At 40.6% G+C, this 22,003-nt stretch overlaps 1 protein-coding gene across 7 annotated transcripts in view; it reads left to right on the plus strand.

The window, feature by feature from the left end:
• Window positions 1-22,003, plus strand: part of NLN (neurolysin) — a 99,501-nt gene that overhangs the window by 45,197 nt on the left and 32,301 nt on the right. For all 7 annotated transcript variants that reach the window (XR_004183964.1, XM_017959591.2, XM_017959593.3 and 4 more), the window contains 6 exons: window positions 5,470-5,577; window positions 8,549-8,651; window positions 9,642-9,802; window positions 14,465-14,600; window positions 17,135-17,501; window positions 21,507-21,708. Coding sequence is in view for 6 of the 7 variants with exons in the window: in XM_017959591.2 (XP_017815080.2) it covers window positions 5,470-5,577; window positions 8,549-8,651; window positions 9,642-9,802; window positions 14,465-14,600; window positions 17,135-17,501; window positions 21,507-21,708 (1,077 nt within the window). In the remaining variant the exon portion in view is untranslated. The remainder of the gene's footprint in view (window positions 1-5,469; window positions 5,578-8,548; window positions 8,652-9,641; window positions 9,803-14,464; window positions 14,601-17,134; window positions 17,502-21,506; window positions 21,709-22,003) is intronic.

A 22,003-nucleotide genomic window follows, 5' to 3' on the forward strand; every position in this document is an offset into this window, starting at 1 on the left:
AACCAAAAAAAAGAATGATATTCCAAATTCGTTTACAATTTAATTCCTTTTATTTTCCATGTCTTCCTGATTTTTGAAATATGTAAGTCTAGTCATTGATCATAATCAATACTACTAAACTTGTAATTTTGTTGGGTCTTAAAAGCCTAGGGATCCAGATATAAAGCATCAACTACCTTGGCTTAGTTTCCCCATTGGCCAGGCACCCTTCTTTTGTGCCCCCCTTTTTTCCAAGTACTTACCTATTTTTTAAACCTGCTGTGTGATATTGATGTTATCTAGTAATATGTCTTTCTTTTCCTTCATGTGACTTCAGGCTCTTTAAGAATATTCTTTTTTGTTTCGTTAGTGCTAGGAATAAATAGGAGCTCAGTAAATGTATGTTGAACTGAACTAGCCTCAGTGAAAATGTATCTTCATGCAGTGTGATGCCTCACTTAAGCAGCCTCACACTGTGGCTCACAGAAGCAGTGAATCTTGCGATGGCATATTGAATTAGTAGTCAGCAAGGGGTGTTGGCTATATCCCCCTAGCCCAGGAGTATAGACAACTACCTAAGAATGTCCTCTTCACAGTGTAGTAAGATAGCAACCTTACAGTAAATGTCATGGACTGGGGCTGGGAGTAAGGGGGAGCAGAAGAACTAAATTACAAATATAATACAATTAGTTATTTCTCTATTTTAGTTTAATTTTTTTGGTTTGGGTTTTTGTTTTTTGTTTCTGGGTTTTTTGTTTTGTTTTTTTGTTTTGTGTGGTTTTTTTTTTTTTTACAAACAAAGTCTTGCTCTGTCACCCAGGCTGAACCGTAGTAACACGATCTCAGCTGACTTCAACCTCCGCCTCCCAGGCTCAAGTGATTCTCCCACCTCAGCCTCCCAAGTAGCTGGGACTACAGGCACATGCCACCACACCCGGCTCTCTTATCCTGTTAGAATTTCTTAGCAAATTCAGAGTTCCTAATTCTTTTTTTTTTTTTTTTTTTAAATGAGGTGGGTTCTCACTCTGTCACCTAGGCCAGAGTGCAGTGGCTCAGTCATGGCTCACTGCAGCCTGAACCACCTGGGCTCAAGTGATCCTCCCGCCTTGGCCTCCCAAACTGCTAGGATTACAGGCATAAGCCACCACGCCCAGTCCTGAATTCTATTTGTTTTTTTTTTTTGAGACAGGTTCTCACTCTGTTGCCCAGGCTGGAGGGCATTGGCTCAATCTTGGCTCACTGCAACCTCTGCCTCCTGGCCCAAGCAGTCCTCCCACCTCAGCCCCCCAAGTAGCTAAGACTACAAGCACACAGCACCATGCCCAGCTAATTTTTGTATTTTTTTGTTGTTGTAGAGACAGGGTTTCGCCATGTTTCCCAGGCTGGTGAACTGAGCTCAATTGATCCTCCCACCTCAGCTTCCCACAGTGTTGGGATTATAGGCATGAGCCTCCTTGCCCAGCCCTGAATTCATTTTTAAAATGATATTCAGAGAAATATATTATCTTAATCTTCATAGTTCTTTTAACGGCCTTGTAATTTCTCCTTTGTATAGTACAGAAAATCCCACTGAAATAATTTTTTATTTCATATTTTAGAAACAGAAAATACGAAGTTCTTGTGAAGAAAAAGACAAAGTCATGAGACACAAGGTGGGGAGGGTTTGGGGGAAATTAAGAAACTCAGTATTTGGCCAGGCATGGTGGCTCATGTCTGTAATTCCAGCAGGTTGGGAAGACGAGGCAGGTGGATCACTTGAGCTCAGGAGTTTTAGAACAGCCTAGGCAACGTGATTAAACCCCTTCTCTACAAAATATACCAAAATTAGCCAGATGTGGTGGCATGTGCCTGTAATCCCAGCTACTTGGGAGGCTGAGGTGTGAAGATCTATTGAGCCTAGGAGTTCAAGGCTGCAGTGAGCCATGATCACACCACTGTACTCCAGCCTAGGTGACAGAGTGAGACCCTGTCTCAAAAATAATAATAAACTCAATTTTTTGTGATAAAATTTTAAAGAATGATTAAGGATGGTATTATAGTAAGTAGTATGGTACATTGGGAAAAACATTAAACTAGAATTTGTAGTGTTGTTTTTTTTGTTTGTTTGTTTTGCTATTTTGAACCATTAGATAGATATATGATCTTGGGAAAATCATTTAATCTCAGTTTTCTTGTCTGTAATGTGAATATGTAATCATACTTGTGAGAGAGATGCAGAGAGAGAGAGAGAATACACATTCATATTAAAACTCTTTGTTACAGGAGGAAGTTAGGGGAAAATTAAATCTTTTCACCACAGAGACTGAAATAAGGTTCCATACTGTCAGATCATATAAATTTAAAAATCACTTCTGAAACTTTAGCCCTCTACTCTTTAAGCAGAAAAACTTCACCTAAAGAGGTCTATGGCCTGGCTGAGATTCAAGGGGAGAAATTTTTGTTAGGAAGGAAGGTGCAATTACAGCAAGACAGTCTGGAAGTGTTGGCTGATTCCCTCTTAGAAAATCCTTGGGCAGTAATTCTGACCTTGCCTGGGGATTGTAAGAGAATATTACTATGATCAACTCTGGGAGAGGAATGTGCTTAAGAAGCACATTTTAGAAGTGCCTTACTCCTACCAGAGAACTCCGGGGATTTCCCAAGACCTGTGTCTGCGTTGCAAGGAGTGTCTGGTTATAATTAGTCAGATTTCTGTTGTGTCATTTTTGTGGTAAGTTAAAGATTTCATTACAGTTAATCAGTCATACAATGTATAAATTTATATATATATATATATATATATATATATATATATTTTTTTTTTTTTTTTTTTTTTTTTTTGAGACCTGGGCCAGAATGCAGTGGCGCGATCTCAGCCCACTACAACCTCCACCTCCTGGGTTCAAGTGATTCTCCTGCCTCAGCCTCCCAAGTAGCTGGAATTACATGCACACGCCACCACACCGGGCTGATTTTTGTATTTTTAGTAGAGATGGGGTTTTGCTGTGTTGGCCATGCTGGTCTCAAACCCCTCACCTCAAGTAATCCACCCGATTCGGCCTCCCAAAGTGCTGAGATTACAGGCATGAGCCACTACTCCCAGCCTAATTAGTCATATTTTAATTAGACCTAATTCAGGGCTGATTTTTCTCAGACTATCCTTCTACCTGTTTGCACCTGTATCATTTATTTTGGGAATAAGTAGTTTTAACTTTAACATAGACTATGAGTTTTGAGTTCATATCCTGAATATATTTTAGGCTTTCTAAAATAGCAGCCCTGCTACATGCTGATATGGCAGGTTGCAGCCTACCTAGTATGAGAGCCCATCCTCATCAAGCATAGCTATAGGGTAGGAATTCTGCATTCTTCAGCTGTTGAGGCTTTGTCATGAGTCTGTGTCCTGAGCTCATGGCCAAATGTGGCCCAGGAACCCAAGTACACACACAGCTGTCCCCCTGTATCCTTAGCTTCTCACTGGCTCCTTTCCTTGCTGGGATGGCCTTCTGCTCTGGACCTTAGCCTGCTCACCTGGGTCCTTAACAACTTACCCAACTCTTGCCAGGCCCTTCTCACCAAGGATTCCTGCCAACTCCCCTGCACATAACTACAGCCTGGATTCTCCCTAGCTCTACAGCTTGCAGTATTACACTGTCTAGAGATTCCTGTTGCTGTGCCTCACACTACAGGACAGACTTCCTGGCACTACTAAAGCCAGCCTAGATCAACCCAAGTTAATCACATCCGTACAAACACTGTGATTGGAACTGCTGGCCACCCTGAGGGAACCAGCCCATAGCCCAGTTAGCTCCCTGGCCATTGTGGGTTTCTTCCCTTTGCAGGCACCTGCTGCTAGCATCCCTTTGTGCACTAATACTAGCTAGGGAGGGTTCCAACTCCAGTCATGCCAGCATGCACAAATTCTCCAGGGACACAAAGAGTGGTTTCTGTGGAAAAAGGAGCCTATTTTCTGCCTCCACTGAGGATATCCTCAGAGTAAATATATGCACAACAAATGCTTTAGTACTGTGACATAAAATTATTTGTTGGCCAGGCATGGTCACTCAAACCTGTAATCCCAGCACTTTGGGAAGCCGAGGCAGGTGGATCACTTGAGGCCAGGAGTTTGAGACCATCCTGGCCAACATGGCAAAACCCCATCTCTACTACAAATGCAAAAATTAGCTGGACGTGGTGGCACATGCCTGTAATCCTAGCTACTTGGGAGGCCAAGGCATGAGAACTGCTTGAACTTGGGAGGCAGAGGTTGCAGTGAGCTGATACCGCACCACTGCACTCCAGCCTGGGTGACAGAACAAGACTGTCCCCAAAAAAGTAAACTAAAATAATTTTTTAGTAGGCAAAGTGAGATACAGTTGGCTGTATTAAGTAGTATTAAGTTAAAATACAACTCTGTTACCTGCTGCAACAAAAGATATACAATTGCAAAATTACTGCAGCGCAGATCTAGCACCAACAATCTGAAATGCAGTCTCTAAGCTAAACATAATCTTTTTACAGATTTAATTAGTTGGGAAATTAGGGATGCTCAGGGTTGAACAGCCTGGGTCTGTCATGGAGAGAATGTTTAACCAATAGAAGGCCTATAAGGCTTTAGAAACAGAAGTCCCTCATTGGCTTTCAACCAAACTGAATCCATTACACCTGCCGAATCTGTCCAGAGTCCATTTCTTCTTAGGAACCACTAACTACCCGGCCATCCAGATGTGCCATGTGTTTTCTGCCACCTGCTTTAGAGAAACATCTGGTGTCTTTATTACCTTGCTGTGGCTGGGGGAATTTTCCATTCCCCTCCATGGCCTTCTGTTCTTTTCAGTGAGTGTTGTTTGTGCTACTGCATATAGATTCAAATTTACTGTCCAGCTTTCCTCCTCTTTGTGCAGTGCTGACTCATTTTCCCCAGATATTTGTTTCTGTGCAGCTTGCTGTAGTCCCTTGGTCTCTCTTGGAAAATGACAGTAAGGCATTTTTGAAGTGTTAGAAGGCTTTTGCTGGGGCTTTATCCAGCTCTCCCTGTTTGGTTTATTGGCAAAAGGGTCCCACTGTGCATTTATGTAGAATTTACCCATTATTTCTATTCCTGCCTTTCAAGTTGGAACCAGGTTAGCAAATGATAGAAAATTAAATCCAGATGATTTGTGATAAGAAATATGTTTTGTGAAAAAGACCACTCAGTCATAAAGAATGCTCAGAATTAGATTATGCAAATGCTTCTGTTATCACACTGTCAAGTGGTACAGGCACTCCTGATTTTGATTCAAGGCAAGGAAATTCTATTTAGCTTTTTATTTATTTAATGTTTCTGTTTTAAATGAGCAGGACCTCACTAAAGCATAAAAGAAATTAGGTCTTCAATAGGGCCTGCCTCGTAATCACCTATGTGCTTCATAACCCAACAGAGATGATGAATAAATTTGCTGTGGCCTCATAGTTTATAATTTACATCTGCAGTGTTTCAACAGCAATGGTTTTCATGCTCTTTAATTTCAGGAAACCTGTGATCTGGGGAAGATAAAACCTGAGGCCAGACGATACTTGGAAAAGTCCATTAAAATGGGGAAAAGAAATGGGCTCCATCTTCCTGAACAAGTACAGAATGTGAGTTTCCTTTTCCTACCAGAAAAAGAAATGAATAAATAAAACAAAATACTGGTTGAACGTCCCTAATCCAGAAATCCAAAATGCTCCTCAGGCTGAAACTTTTGGGTGCCAACATGATGCTCAGAGGAAATGCTCATTGGAGCATTTCAGGTTTTATGGGTAGGTGTGCTCTACTGGTAATAATGGGAATATTTCAAACTCCAGAAAACTCCAAAATCTGAAATGTTTCAAGCCCCAAGCATTTCGGATAAGGGATATTCAACTTGTGCAACAAAAAACAGAAAATAGGGAAACAGATGGCTTATAATAAAATAACCCATAATACAAATTCATCTACAATGTATTTAGTGGTTTTACATTCTACAACTCCTGTTAACCTCAGGAGTTAACCTCAGGAGTCTGTTTGGTGACGGACAAACAACTGATAACTTAAAATTGTTCTTTAACCTTGTACAAGTTTTATTTGTTTCATGTGTGTTGGGTGAGCTTATTTTCCCTACCCTGTTTTACATTCTTTAAGAGCTGATTTCAGGTCCTAGTAGTTGGTTTGTCTTTTCACTCCCTTGGTCATACAGAGATGGGGCACTGATTATAAAATCCTTACCGATGGAGAGTTTTTAAACTTTGGAATGGAGTATCCTATGTTTAATACATGCCCCTTAAGAGAAAAGAGATTAGCTGCTGAGGCCGGGCGCGGTGGCTCAAGCCTGTAATCCCAGCACTTTGGGAGGCCGAGACGGGTGGATCACGAGGTCAGGAGATCGAGACCATCCTGGCTAACACGGTGAAACCCCGTCTCTACTAAGAAATACAAAAAACTAGCCGGGCGAGGTGGCGGGCGCCTGTAGTCCCAGATACTCGGGAGGCTGAGGCCGGAGAATGGCGTGAACCCGGGAGGCGGAGCTTGCAGTGAGCTGAGATCCGGCCACTGCACTCCAGCCTGGGCGACAGAGCGAGACTCCGTCTCAAAAAAAAAAAAAAAAAAAAAGAGATTAGCTGCTGAAAGATGCCTCTCAAAGTTTTCCTTTTGTCTGATGCCAGTCAAGTCTTCCAGGTTCAAAAATAAATTTGGCTCCAGAAATTTCTTCTTGGAAAGGAAATACAGTCCATGATTTATTTCCAGGTCATTCTTCTAGCCCGCAGGACTGGGAATAAGTTTGGAAGAAATCCAAATCAAGTGTTGTCAGCATGTTAGCTATGACCACAGGCACCACTGAGATATGGGTACCTTTCTCCCACCTAAAGCCCTTTGATCACCTTGTATCCTCTTCCTTCACCTAGTTAGAGGAGAAATGTGATTGATCTCACTTACCTGACCCTTTGCTTTCCCGGTCAATTCTTAATTCTGTTTGGAGCATGAACACTGTGTTAGTTAAGATATGTTTGGTTGCAGCTAACAAAACCCTATTTAAATGAGATTTATTTGCTTGCATAACTGGAAGATCAAGGGGTGAGCTGCATGGGTTGGTTTGATCCTGATGCACAGTGGAGTCATTGGCCATCTGATTTTTCTATTTCTCTACTCTGTCTTCCTCGGTGTTAGTTTTATCTAAAGACTGGCTTCCTTTCATTACTAAAGTGGCTATAAATCTAAAAACTCCACCATCCAGAAGGACATAGAGAAGCCACTAGTAAACTTCTCCTCATGTCTTAATGGCCCAGAGTGGATCCTGTGGTTAATCCTGAATTCCCTTTTAGTCAATGGAATGCCAGGCCTGGGTTATCTGAACAGTCTCGAGGGCAATGGGGTTAGAATGACGGCCCAACTGGTGCAGAAGTCACACCCCTAGAGTTGCAGATAGGATCAGGTCCTATCTGAACTACATGGGCGCTGCAAAGTGGGGCAGAGGTAGAAAGGGGGTTGAGGAGAGTATCGGAAAACACCACTGAACAATGTGTTAGGTCAGTAGTGTCAAATTTAGTGTGCATCAGAATTACACGGAGGGCTTATTAAAACTCCGATTATAGGACTCGACTCTTAAGAGTTGGCACTTTAGTAGGTTTAGTGTTGGGGTCTCAAGAATTTGCGTTTCTAACAACTTAGGTGATGGTGATGCTCCTAGCCAGGGCCACACTTTGAGAAGCAGTAAATTTCATTGTGTAACATTGTTAGAAGAATGGGACAGATTAATAAAATTGTATCATGATTTTTTTGGTTTTTTTTTCTGGTGGTTTCCTTCTTATTGCTTCGTTTGATCTCCCTCCTAGTACTTTTTATGCGAATCTTAGGGTCTATAAATCATCTTTGTTTACAAAAGCTCTATAAAACTAAAACATCACCTTTTCCCCGAAGCAACAATAGAATGAATTACTCAGCTCTTATCTCTTGGTTTACTTCATAACCAGATGCTGATTGCTGAATTAAAATTTTGAATTGGAAACGATTAGAAATTTGCTAATTGGTAATGTGCTGCTAGATTTATTCATTCACTCAGAAACTATTTATTGTGTATGTACTATGTGCAGTATATTGCCGTTTACTGTACCTCCTAAATTTATTCTTCAAATTCACAACTAATTTCCAAGACATCACCAGGCTTGCCTTTCTGTAAATGCTACACACAGATACACGTGGACATGACATAGTGGACTGCAGAAACCTATTTTATCAAGCACATATCTACAGAAGTACTTCCTGGAGTTTGGGCGCAGAAGTCAATACTCATGTAAAAGTGAAACTCGATTAATGGTGATAAAAACGAGTTGTTTTTTTCAAACAATTCTCCTGCCTCAGCCTCCGAAGTAGCTGGGATTATAGTCACACAGCACCACACCCAGCTAATTTTTGTATTTTTAGTAGAGACGGGCTTTCACCATGTTGGCCAGGCTGGTCTCGAACTCCTGACCTCAAATGATCCACCCGCCTTGGCCTCCCAAATTGCTGGGATTACAGGCATGGGCCACCGTGCCCTACACAAAATGAGTTTCTTTTTATTGCTAATGTCCTGTATTTTTATCTTCCTTTCAGGAAATCAAATCAATGAAGAAAAGAATGAGTGAGCTATGTATTGATTTTAACAAAAACCTCAATGAGGATGATACCTTCCTTGTATTTTCCAAGGCTGAACTTGGTAAGTTTTATTATTTTTCTAGATTAAATCATATAATTTAGGCAAATAATGTTACCTCACAGTTTGTTTTACTTTCCAGATACAAAATTTCTAAATCATCGTTCAAATAATTATTTTAAACATGATCCAGTACCTAAGCCCACCACCCCTTCTACAGAAGAGACAATCAAACTAACCAAAATTAGATTTTAGGCTAATGAGAGTATATACAATTTCTAGAGACAGTCCAGAGGGGACTTAATAATCTTTTTTTTTTTTTCATAATTTTTCTTGGTAGTTTATACTTGTGTTTAACAGCCTTCAGTGCCTTAAATTTTTTTTTTTTTTTTTTTTTTTTTGACTTGCAATGTTTCCTGCATTGTATCTTAAACTAGTCTCTTCTTATTCAGTCCTGGGTCTTTTTTTTTTTTTTTTCTTTTTTTTTTTTTCCTGAGACGGGGTCTCTGTCTGTCGCCAGGCTGGAGTACAGTGGCGCAGTCTCAGCTCACTGCAACCTCTGCCTCCCTGGTTCAAGCGATTCTCTTGCCTGAGCCTCCCGAGTAACTGGGACTACAGGCACGTGCCACCACGCCCAACTAATTTTTGTAATTTTGGTAGAGACAGAGTTTCACCACATTGGCCAGGATGGTCTCAATCTCTTGACCTGGTGATCCACCCACCTCGGCCTCCAAAAGTGCTGGCGTGAGCCACCATGCCCAGCCATCCTGGGTCTTTCTTCACTTAATTTTGCCTCTTCTCCACTGAAACATCATTTGCACAAGTTTACTGAAACCTATTCATATTTTGAATTACCATCTCCCAAGGCACCTGGCTTCTAACAGCTACCACCATTCCAGCAACATCAAAATGATATTTAAAGGATTGTCATTATTTTACTTGAATTTCAGTTACTCCACAAAATTCCTAGAGCTACTAAAAGGCACCATGCCAATGCTAAATAAACCAGCAATGAGTGGAAAATTTGATATATGAGAAAATGATTTTTTGCAGGTGCTCTTCCTGATGATTTCATTGATAGTTTAGAAAAGACAGATGATGACAAGTATAAAATTACCTTAAAATATCCACACTATTTCCCTGTCATGAAGAAATGTTGTATCCCTGAAACCAGAAGAAGGATGGAAATGGCTTTTAATACAAGGTGCAAAGAGGTATTATAAATGTTTGTCTTTCTTTTGTTTTAATGGAATATTTTAAGAAAAGGGTTTACTTTGTTCACCAATGTCAAAGTCAGCTCAGAGACTGCTATTCCTGTGTGTGTGCACTGTATCTCTAATTCCTCAGACTTACAAGACTTTTAGCTTTTTCATTGCTCATTGACAACCTGCTTGGTGTGATCACAGGATAAGCTGTTCTAATAAAAATAGAATGGGTTAAACAAATTAGAAGTTGCTTCTCTCCTAAATCAGCAATCCAGCACTGATAAGTCCTGGTTTAATATGAAAAAGAAAAAAGGAAGAAGTAGACAGGGATTCTCAGTCATCTAGCCAGTTCTACCATGATCTGCCTCTCTAGCTATCCAAGTAACCATGAGGACCCTTTTTTCCTTACATAGGACCCATTCACCATTTGTTAATTCCCAGTTACTGCCTGAAGCTCAAAGACCAGGATCTCTGGGTGGATACGGTCCTCCCTGGTTGTAGCTTCTCGTAATCCAGCAAACTATAAAAGGAAAGACAAGTTATCAGCTCCTCACCCCCACACCCTCCCCAACACCCCCAGTGATGGCATAGGAAAAGAATAACCACACTAAAAAGTCCCATTTGGAAAAAGAAAGGCTGGGAAACATAGCGAGCTCATAGCAATTTTCCAAAACTTTCAAACTCCTCAGGAATTGTGAAGATTCTGTACTGTGTTGAAGTTTCTTGGTTAGCTTGTTGGGCTAAACTTGGATCTACTTTCTCACAAGAATTCCTTTATCAATTGTACTCTATGGCCCCCAGTTTTGCCCACAGGGAATTGTTTTTGTCCATTATCCTTGATGACCATATCTTGGCAGTGGACTGCTGGTCCTGCTAATGTCAGGTAGAATCCCAAGGGTTGCTTTAGGGATCAAATAATCACAAACTTTTGTAAGCCAGACTTACGATATCTTTGGTAATACAGCCTCCTCAAAAACGTAGGTTTCTTGTCTGTTTGCCTCTAATCAGATGCATGTCAAAATAACTATACCCAAATATCACTTTTGGTCATCGTTCTTAAACTTGCCAAATCTTATATACTGGCTTCTGAATTTATCCATTTATCCATCATTATCCATTTAGTGAAGTCTGTTTTCAGGCCCTCTGAACATAGTGAGCTTGTGGAGGAAGGCAGCATTCTCTTTTTTTTTTTTTTTTTTTTTTTGAGACGGAGTCTCGCTCTGTCGCCCAGGCTGGAGTGCAGTGGCCGGATCTCAGCTCACTGCAAGCTCCACCTCCCGGGTTCACGCCATTCTCCTGCCTCAGCCTCCAGAGTAGCTGGGACTACAGGCGCCCGCCACCTCGCCCGGCTAGTTTTTTGTATTTTTTAGTAGAGGCGGGGTTTCACCGGGTTAGCCAGGATGGTCTCGATCTCCTGACCTTGTGATCCGCCCGTCTCGGCCTCCCAAAGTGCTGGGATTACAGGCTTGAGCCACCGCGCCCGGCCAAGAGGAAGGCAGCATTCTCAAAGTCATGTCTGCAGTTCAGTAACTCTGAGTGACAGCCTTTTCTCCTGACACTAGGAATACAGAGCAATTGGCTTTTCCAACCATCTGAAGATTGTAGGCCATAGGCAGAACCTCCCTGAGCAGAATTCTTTTCCTTCCATCTTTAGAAACTGGCCAATTCTCACCCAAGTTCATCTCTCCCATGTAATCTTTCAAAAAGCAACAAATGCCAAAAAACACCTCCCAACAGTATTAGTTTTCCCAAACAATTTCTCTAGACTAAGACTCCGTAGGTACGTGGCCTGCCTTCTGAGTTATGGCAAGCAACAGTTTTCACAAATGCCCATGGTATAATGAGAACCTGCTTCCCAACCTGCAGTGTCTGGGTCCTTACCTTCCATTCCTGTACATTTTTCATTTTTATTGTTAGTAGCAACTGATTTCTGGTATTCATCTCTACATATGTCAGGGTCCAGGCTAAGGGACTTGACAGAAGTCAAAAGCACAGTAACTCAAATAAGATAAAAGTTTTATCTTTCCAGAAAGTAGATTAGAGGTTACCAGGGAATGGGGAGAGGGAAGACTGAGGAGTTAATGGTTACAGAGTTTCTGTTTGGGTAATGGAAGAGTTTTAGAAACAGATCATGGTAGTGGTTGCACAACGGAATGAGTATTATTGCCGTTGAATTTTACATGGCTAAAATGGCAGATTTCACCACTATTTTGGAAAAAAAAGAGATTTGTCTTGTAACTGTAAGTCAAGAGGTGAGTGGTCCAGAGGTGGAAGACAGCTCTACCATCCTCAGTATGTGGCTTTCAGGGTCATTGTTGTCATTTTCAGTTCACAGCCTGCGGCAAAGATCCATCAGACATGACCCAGAAATTTCACTTATTACTTCATTCACATCCCATTGTCCCATTGAGTATCACATGGCCACAGCTGGCTTTGAGGAAGGCTGGGAAACATAATTAGGTAACCATGTGTCCAGCAAACATTCAGAGTTCAGTCAGGCACAGTGGCTCACACTTGTAATCCCAACACTTTGGGAGGCCAAGGCAAGAGGACTGCTTGAGGCCAGGAGTTCAAGACCAGCCTGAGCAATATGGCAAGACCTCACCTCTGTGAAAACTTAAAAAAAAAAAAAAAAAATTCAGAGTTCTATTACTAAAAGAAAAAATAGGAGAACAGATACTAAGAGAAAATTGGCAGTCTAGAGAGAAGATCTGGAGAAACTCCAAAAAATGAAAGAAAATCTAATTAAACTATTTAATTTTAGAACTTGGAGAATTGCGTTATGTGTGTTTCTCTATTCTGTGTTTCCATTTTAGTTTTAAAATAATAATAATTATAACAGATAATTATATAGTGTTTGGTTATGTGCCAGGCATTTGTCTAAGTACTTTACATATATTCTCATTTGAATCTTCATGATTACTCTCCAGTGTAGGTATTTTTATTTTCCACATCTTACAAATGAGAAAACTGAGGCTCAGAAAGCTCCAGAATTTGCCCAAGATCAGGTAACTAGTAAATGGTGGAACCAAATTTTGAATGCAGGTAGTGTGACCGCCGTGTGTGATTTTCCTTAGAAATCAGTCTGTAAATAATTTGCTGATTTGATTATTGGGGTTAGTTTTTTCTTTTACTTTAACATTTATTTACTTCCTCTAGGAGAATTATTTTTTATTTCATTGTTAAGAAAATAATAAAATAATATCAATTTTTGTATTTGTAATACAAATAAAATATAAAACATATTTGTAATGTTAACTTGGGAAAAATCCCTGAAACATTTTTAAAAGCAGAATTTTATGGTGCCTTAGTTCATTTGTGCTGCTATAACAAAATACCACAGATGAAGTAATTTATGCACTATACACATTTTTCACAGTTCTGAAGGATGTGAAATTCAAGATCGAGGGGCACCAGCATTCAGTGTCTAGAAAGGGCCTTTTTTCTGTGTCCTCACATGGCAGAAGGGGGAAGGCAGAAAAGGCCCAAGTTCTTTAGCTGTAGCCCTTTTATAAGGAACTAATTCATTAGTCACTTCCCAAAAGGCCCTGCCTTTTAACACTACCACAAAAGGGATTATGTTTCAACACGTGAATTTTGGGGGACATTCAGATCATAGCATGTGGCATTAAGTATATTCACATTGAGAATATGTTTATATTTTTCTGCAGCCATCACCTCCATCCACCCGCAGAGATTTTTCGTCTTCCTTAACTGAAACTGTACCCATTAAGCATTAACTCCCCACTACCCCCTTTCCCCAGACCCTGGCAGTTACTGTTCTATTCTGTGTCTCTGTGAATTTCACTACTCTAGGAACTTCATATAAGTGGAATAATAAAATATTTGTCTTTTTGTATCTGGCTTATTTCACTTAGCATACCTTAAAGGACCATCCACGTTGTAGCGTGTCAGAATTTCCTTCCTTGTGAAGGCAGAGTTCTATTCCATTGTATATGTATGCCACATTTTGTTTACCTGTGTATCTGTCCATGGACACTTGGGTTGCTTCCATCTTTTGGCTGTTATAAATCATGCTGCTGTGAATATGGGTGTGTCGATCTCTCTTCGAGTCTCTGCTTTCAATTCTCTGTGTTATTTACCGAGATGTGGAATTGCTGGATCATATGGTTTGATTTTTTTAGGAATCACCATACCATTTTCTACAGCAGCTGAACTACTTTACATTCTCATCAGCAATGCGCAAGGGTTCCAATTTCTCCATTTCCTCACCAGCACATTTTCTGTGTTTTTAAAAATAGTAGCCATACGAATGGGTATGAAATTAAAAATGTTATGTTTTGTGTCTTTTACCACAATAAAAATGTCCAAAAGAACTTAAAGTACCAGTATTAGGTGCAGTTCTGTCAGTAAAAATAAATACGGATTCGCTATATTCATTAAAAATATATTTTCATTCTAAGTTTATAGCGCCTACAATTTTGTTAAGACCTCATAGTTATCTCCTGAGGTTTAAAAAGTCATAAATTATTTCATGAATCCAAAAAGAAGGAAAAAAAGCCTATAACACCAAATGGGACAGAAGTTTAAATGCTCTAAAAATATTTGACAATTTTACAAACCTAAAAATACATACAATAATTCTTCCTTTTAGTGCTTTGGATCAAATTATTGATTAGCCTTTGTTTTGTTGCTGTTGTTTATTACTAGGAAAACACCATAATTTTGCAGCAGCTACTCCCACTGCGGGCCAAGGTAGCCAAACTACTCGGTTATAGCACACATGCTGACTTCGTCCTTGAAATGAACACTGCAAAGAGCACAAGCCGCGTAACAGCCTTTCTAGGTTAGTTTTTTTTTTTTTTTTTCCTATGACTGTTTTGCTGTACCATGTCAACGGGACAGAAGGCCTCAGAACATAATATGCCTTTGAGGACATCCTACTTTTCATTCATTCGAGAGAAGTATATTGATCACCTATTATGTGTTAGAAGTATGCTTGGTTTTAGGGACTGCTCATTGTTTATATTGCTGTATAGGCCTGGCTTCACTGTATCTTATATCTTGTTTAGGCTGTTTATACTAATTCCTAATATGACATGTAGGTTCTAACAGAGAGTTACTAAAGTTACTGGTATTATTCACTGTTGTCACTAGGGATTTAGTAGTCATAGCATGGCTGCTTATGAATTTGTATAAAATAAGCTGACAAATATGACGTACATAAAAATAGAACATATATAAACAAAAAACATTTAATATTCCAGAAACCACTTGTTAATATACAGAACTAATATAAAATAATATACATAAAAACACTTATCTAATAACTGTAATATAAAATAATATACATAAAAACTATTATCTAATGACTATATTAAATTTAAACACCATAAATGGTACGTATTTGTTATTGTATAATTCACTCATTCATTCATGAGACATTTATGAAATAACTATTCAGTCTTAGGCAGTATGCTAAATAGTAGGATTACAGAAAGGAATAAAACAAGGTCCTTTTTGCTGGGCATGGCAGCTCATGCCTGTAATCCCAGCACTTTGGGAGGCCAAGGTGGAAGGACTACTTGAGGCATAGAGTCCAAGACCAGCGTGGGAAACAAAGAGACCCCAACCCTGTGTCTACAGAAAAATTTAAAAATTAGCCAGGCACGGTGAGACGTGCCTGTGTAATTCTAGCTACTTGGGAGGCTGAGGTGGGAGGATCCCTTGAGCCCAGTAGTTCAAGGCTACAGTTAGCCATGATCACGCCACTGTGCTCCAGCCTGGGTGACAGAGCAAGACCCTGTCTCTGAAAATAAAGATAATTTTTTAAAAAGAGACAAGGTCCTTTTCTCAATGGATTTGTCACTTCCTGGAAACAACAGAAGTGTGAACAGGTAATTACTCTACAGTTTGATGCATGGTATAAAAGAGAATGGCTAAGAGAGTTAACAGGTTTGTAGAGAATGTTTCCTTCAGTGGTGATTGCATACACTAAAATGTTCCTTAGCAACCACCTGACTAACTTAATTCATTTAAAGGAGTTTTCCTTCTAATTTGAGATTGGCATATTCCTATGCAAAGTGTCCTCTTGGGAGGCTAAGGTTTGAGGATCCCTTGAATCTGGGAGTTGGAGTCCAGCCTGGGCAACATAGCAAAACTCTCTCGCTCTCTCACTTGCTCGCTCTCTCTCTGTATATATGTGTGTGTGTGTGCGTGCGCGTGCACACGTGTGCGTGTGTATACATACATGCACACACACACAAACATACATATATGGAAAACTGTATCTTTGTATCCTCCATGAGTTTCCTCATTTCACAGTATTCCTCGGGCTGCTCCTCCATCTCTCACTTTGTGGGGTTGCCTTCTGAACTGCCATGTCCTCTGCCGAGCCAGGCACGTTTGTATCTTAACATATGTAACAGAAATGTAAAAAATAAATACATAAGACCATACTCATTTAGCCAAATGCAGTAAAGTGAAAAATTGACCACAGCAATATAATTTGTGGTTCTCAGAACTTTCTCCAGCTAAAAACTGGAATTGCTGTGTCCAGATAGACCTTCATAGAAATGGGGTAATGAGAAACTAAACCCATTGATAGGAATTTCTAGATAACATTGACCACAGGTCACGTCTGATGTGTTTTTCCTAGCTTTCTTATGAGTCCGACTAACTGCATTGAAGAATAATCATGTACATGACTTTGGCTTCACTGTTGCTTTACTTCCTGAATAACATTCTTCAGTCAGTGTTCTCTGAGATAAACTTGAGCTTTGGTGATGAGTTGAGGAACTCATGGCCCAGTTCTGGTGGTGTTAAAAGAAAAAGGGGTGGCCGGGCACGGTGGCTCATGCCTGTAATCCCAGCATTTTGGGAGGCCAAGGCGGGTGGATCATGAGGTCAGGAGATGGAGACCATCCTGGTTAACACAGTGAAACCCCATCTCTACTAAAAAAAAAATACAAAAAACTAGCCAGGTGTGGTGGCAAGCGCCTGTAGTCCCAGCTACTCTAGAGGCCGAGGCAGGAGAATGGTGTGAACCCGGGAGTAGAGCTTGCAGTGAGCTGAGATTGGGCCACTGCACTCCAGCGTGGGTGACAGAGCAAGACTCCGTCTCAAAAAAATAAAAAATAAAAAATAAAATAAAAGAGGAGCTAGGACCATAAAATCAATAACCCCGAAGAGCAAAGTGTGCTTCCATAATAGAGCCTGCTTTCCTCCCTCACTTTTTTCCTCCTTTTCCTCTTTCCCCCTGATTTTTCTGTATTGAATACTGCAAAGGAGGAAGCACCGTGCTAAAACACAGGTGGTATTTATGAGTATGTTTGCTCCCAAAAGCAAGTAGATCACTAACTTTTCCCTTTTCCTTCACAGATGATTTAAGCCAGAAATTAAAACCCTTGGGTGAAGCAGAACGAGAGTTTATTTTGAATTTGAAGAAAAAGGAATGTGAAGACAGGGGTTTTGAATATGATGGGAAAATCAATGCCTGGGATCTATATTACTACATGACTCAGACAGAGGAACTCAAGTACTCCATAGACCAAGAGTTCCTCAAGGAATACTTCCCAATTGAGGTGGTCACCGAAGGCTTGCTGAACACCTACCAGGAGTTGTTGGGACTCTCATTTGAGCAAGTGACAGATGCCCATGTTTGGAACAAGAGTGTTACACTTTATACTGTGAAGGATAAAGCTACAGGAGAAGTATTGGGACAGTTCTATTTGGACCTCTATCCAAGGTACTGAGGATCACGTTGTTGGAAGGGACCTTAGGGATTCAGCTGCTACCTACTTTAAGACTCTACTCTTGGCCAGGCACAGTGGCTCATGCCTGTAATCCCAACACTGTGGGAGGATTGCTTAAGGCTGGGAGTTTGAGACCAGCCTGGGCAATACAGTGAGGCCCTGTCTCTACAAAAAATTTAAAAATGAGGTCAAGTGCGGTGGCTCATGCCTGTAGTCCCAGCACTTTGGGAGGCCAAGGCAGGTGGATTGCTTGAGTCTAGGACTTCAAGACTAGCCTAGGCAACATGGCAAAACTCTGTTGTTACAAAAAATACAAAAATTAGCAGGTGTGGTGGTACATGCCTATAGTCCCAGGTACTCGAGAGGCTGAGGTGAGAGGATCACTTGAGCCTCAGAGGTGGAGGCTGCAGTGAGCCAAGATTGCAACACTGCACTCCAGCCTAGGTGACAGAGTGAGACCCTGTCTCAAAAAAATAATAATAGTAATTAAAAATTAGCCAGGTGTGGTAGTGCACACCTGTAGTCCTAGCTGTGCTGAAGCAGGAGGGTCACTTGAGTCCAGGAGTTTAAGGTTACAGTGAGCTATTATCACACTGCTGCATTCTAGCCTAGGTGAGAGAGCTAGACCCTATCTCTAAAAAAATTAATTAAAAAACAGACACTACTCTTTCATATTTCTCACGTGGGCTTCTTAGTATAGAGATTTAAAATGTGGGTCTGAAACCAGAATGTCTGGCATCATCATTTACTAGATAAGTTACTTAATTTTTCTATGCCCCAGTTTTCTTACCTATATTATAGGTCCTATAAAATGGGAATATTAATAGTACCTGCTTTGTATGGTCATTGTAAGGATTAAATTGGTTAAATACATGCAAAGCATTTAGAAGACTGCTCAGCACATAGCGAAGGCTTAATCAAAGTTAGCTGCTACTATTGTCATTGTCATCATCATCTAGTTTGTGCACTACATTTACTTAATCTAATATTGACCACCACCCAGGCATGGTGGCCCACACCTGTAATCCCAGCATTTTGGAAGGCTGAGGTAGGCAGATCACTTGAGGTCAGGAGTTCGAGATCAGCCTGGCCAATATGGTGAAACCCCATCTCTACTAAAAATACAAAAATTAAACAGGCATCTGTAGTCTCAGCTACTCGGGAGGCCAAGGTATGAGAATAGCTTGAACCCTGGAACCAAGATCACGCCAATACACTCCAGCCTGGGCAACAGAGCAAGACTCTTAACTCAAAAAACATAAATAAAATAAAATTGAGCACCAGAATGTTTATTAGGTAATCTGTCTGCTAATCATCTATGGCCACTCCCTTCAGTCTGGCTGAGAGGCAGCACAGTTTAGTAGAAGTAGCAAAACCTTTGCAGTCAGTCAGATTTGAGTTTGAATGCTTGAGTGACGTAACCTCTTTGAGATTCTGTTTCTTCCTCTGTAATATGGGACTGAAAATCCTTTTACAGGATTATTTTATTCATTAAAGACTATATATGCAAATCATCTTGCCCAGATATCAGTGGTAACAATTACAAAAAAAATGTTATAATTGTGTCTGTAGCATGTAATAACTATAGATTCCATAGTGTTTCATCAGACACAAAAGGATTTGGATCTGTTTCTCCCCAGGCTACTTTCTAAAGCAAAGTCAACCTCTTATAATTACTAATCATTTTACTAAATAGATCAAAGTAGAGGATAGTATCCCCCTCATTCAGTAATACATACAAGTTTGTAATCCACTGACTTTGAGTGCTGAAAAGTAGGTTGAGTAACTGTGTCATCCAGTTGGTGGGCAGAAGTGTCTTTTAGCACCCAAGTGATTATCCCGGTGTGTTAGTCCGTTCTCACAATGCTGTAAAGAACTGACTGAGACTGGGTAATTTATAAAGGAAAGAAGTTTAATTGACTTACAGTTCTGCAGGGCTGGGGAGGCCTCAGGAAACTTACAATCATGGCAGAAGGGGAAGCAAACACATCCTTCTTCACGTGGCAGCAGGAAGGGGAAGTGCCAAGCAAAGGGAGGAAAGCCCCTTATAAAACCATCAGATCTTGTGAGAACTCACTCACTATCATGAGACTGGCATGGGAGTAACTGCCCCTGTGAATCAATTACTTCCCACCGGGTCCCTCCCACGATTCGTGAGGATTATGATAACCACAGCTCAAGATGAGCTTTGGGTGGAGACACAGCCAAACCGTAGCACCTGGTGATTTATGGACTTACTTTCACTTCTATTCTGACCTAAAAGTAAAACCCTGCCAAATATAGATGAGTCTTACTTTTAACTAAAAAGTGTCAGGATATAGTTTTAACCCAAGAACTCTTTCAGGAGTAATCCTTTAACATTGGAGTCTGCTATAACTGTTCTCAGATTTTCTTTCCAGGGTCAAAGAACAATTCCTGCTACCTCATTCTGCTGTCTCCCTGCCAGGATATCATTAATTTCTTTTGTACTCAGAGATCTGGTCATTGCTACCAGCACCCTGGTATGGGTGGCAGAGTAATCTTTGTGAAAGCAGTGACCTAAAGTTAATGTTTACTTCCTGTCATCTTAGATGTTCTCTTCATGAAGGTAAAAGGGATTAACTTGTTTTATTTGTCTAACTGACTTTTAAAAAGGGTATTCAGAATAGGTTTTTAAAAGACCAGGTACTGGCTGGGTGCAGTGGCTGTAATCCCAGCACTTTGGGAGGCCAAGGCGGGTGGATCACCTGAGGCCAGGAATTCAAGACCAGCTTGGCCAACATGGTGAAACCCTGTCTCTACTAAAAATACAAAAATCAGGCTGGGCACAGTGACTCACACCTGTAGTCCCAGCACTTTGGGAGGCCAAGGAGGGCGGATCACCTGAGGTCAGGAGTTTGAGACCAGCTTGGCCATCATGGCAAAACCCCATCTCTACTAAAAAAACAAAAATTAGCTGGGTGTGGTGGCAGGCACTTGTAGTCCTAGCTACTCTAGAGGCTGAGGCAGGAGAATCATTTGAACCCAGAAGGTGAAGGTTATAGTGAGCCAGGATCTTGCCACCACATCCCAGCCTATGCAACAGAGCGAGACTCCATCTCAAAACAAGAATAAAATTAACCAGCATGGTGGTGCACACCTGTAATACCAGCTACTCAGGAGGCAAAGGCAGGAGAATTGCTTGAACCTGGGAGGCGAAGGTTGCAGTGAGCTGAGATCATGCCACTGCACTCCAGCCTGGGTGACAGAGCAAGACTCTGTCTCAAAGAAAAAAAAAAAAAAAAACAGGTACTATTAGTCTTCTGAGCAAAAGAAAAGGGGGAAAGGACACCTACTCCCAGAATGAAGTCTGATAGCTTTTGGAGAATGAAGTCTGATAGCTTTTGGAGAATGAAGTCTAATAGCTTTTGGAAAGACCATCACGGATGCCACACTATGTAAGAATAGACTAATTGATAGTATAATTTATGCATTTTCCCAGGCTAACTAAAAGCATTCTGTTTCAAAAAGGCCTGTCTAGTTTATAAAAGAAGCTTATTTAATTGTGATTACTGATTCTTTCCTCTTCAAATAAAAGGAAAAACCTTATTGTCTGAAATTCAGTTTTTTATTCCGATTTTAATGAAAAGGCTGCCTAGTGAGTCAAACTGTATCTTTTATTTCAAATTTGTGTTTCAGCATTGTTTAGTGTTTAATAATCCCATCTTTGAAAAAGAAAAGTAGAACGTCATTAAAATAAATTGGACAGTCAGCTGTCGGTGTCACATGCATTCTTCATTCTTACCTCGAGATTTTTCAACAAAAGAAACTTTGGAGTTCACACAGAATGATAGTGGAGTTATTGTTTGTTTAGCGTTAGTTTTTCCATTTTGGCAAAATAACCTACTTTCTAAAAGGTAAATTAATGTTTAAAAGCATCTCTGGTAACAGATAGGGCTTAATGACTGGAAGAGGCCATGCCAATGTAGTTGCTAGAGGAGAATTTTCCTATCTTGTCAACGCGTGTTTCTGGCTCCTAGGGAAGGAAAATACAATCATGCGGCCTGCTTTGGTCTCCAGCCTGGCTGCCTTCTGCCTGATGGAAGCCGGATGATGGCAGTGGCTGCCCTCGTGGTGAACTTCTCACAGCCAGTGGCAGGTCGTCCCTCTCTCCTGAGACACGACGAGGTGAGGACTTACTTCCATGAGTTTGGTCACGTGATGCATCAGATTTGTGCACAGGTGAGTTTTTTTTCCCCCAGTAAACCTGCCAGTTGGTTTTTTTAGAAAACTTTTTGACTGCTGTCAGGTTTCTGCTCCTAACATGTTTTTTCAGAAGCTGAATGTGTTCAAGAATTGTATAGGCCTCCTGCAAAACCAAAGTTTTCCTTATCCTGTCCTCTTTCACAACATATTTTTACTTGGAGGTTCATCTACCAGTGAAAGAGGTTTCTTGAATAACGGCCTATGGAAAAAGAATAAGACTATAAGGAAAGGTTACAGATACTTTGCTCTTTCCTTTTAATCCTTTTCCACA

The sequence above is a fragment of the Papio anubis genome, chromosome 5, assembly GCF_008728515.1.
Source record: "Papio anubis isolate 15944 chromosome 5, Panubis1.0, whole genome shotgun sequence".
Taxonomy (NCBI): domain Eukaryota; kingdom Metazoa; phylum Chordata; class Mammalia; order Primates; family Cercopithecidae; genus Papio; species Papio anubis.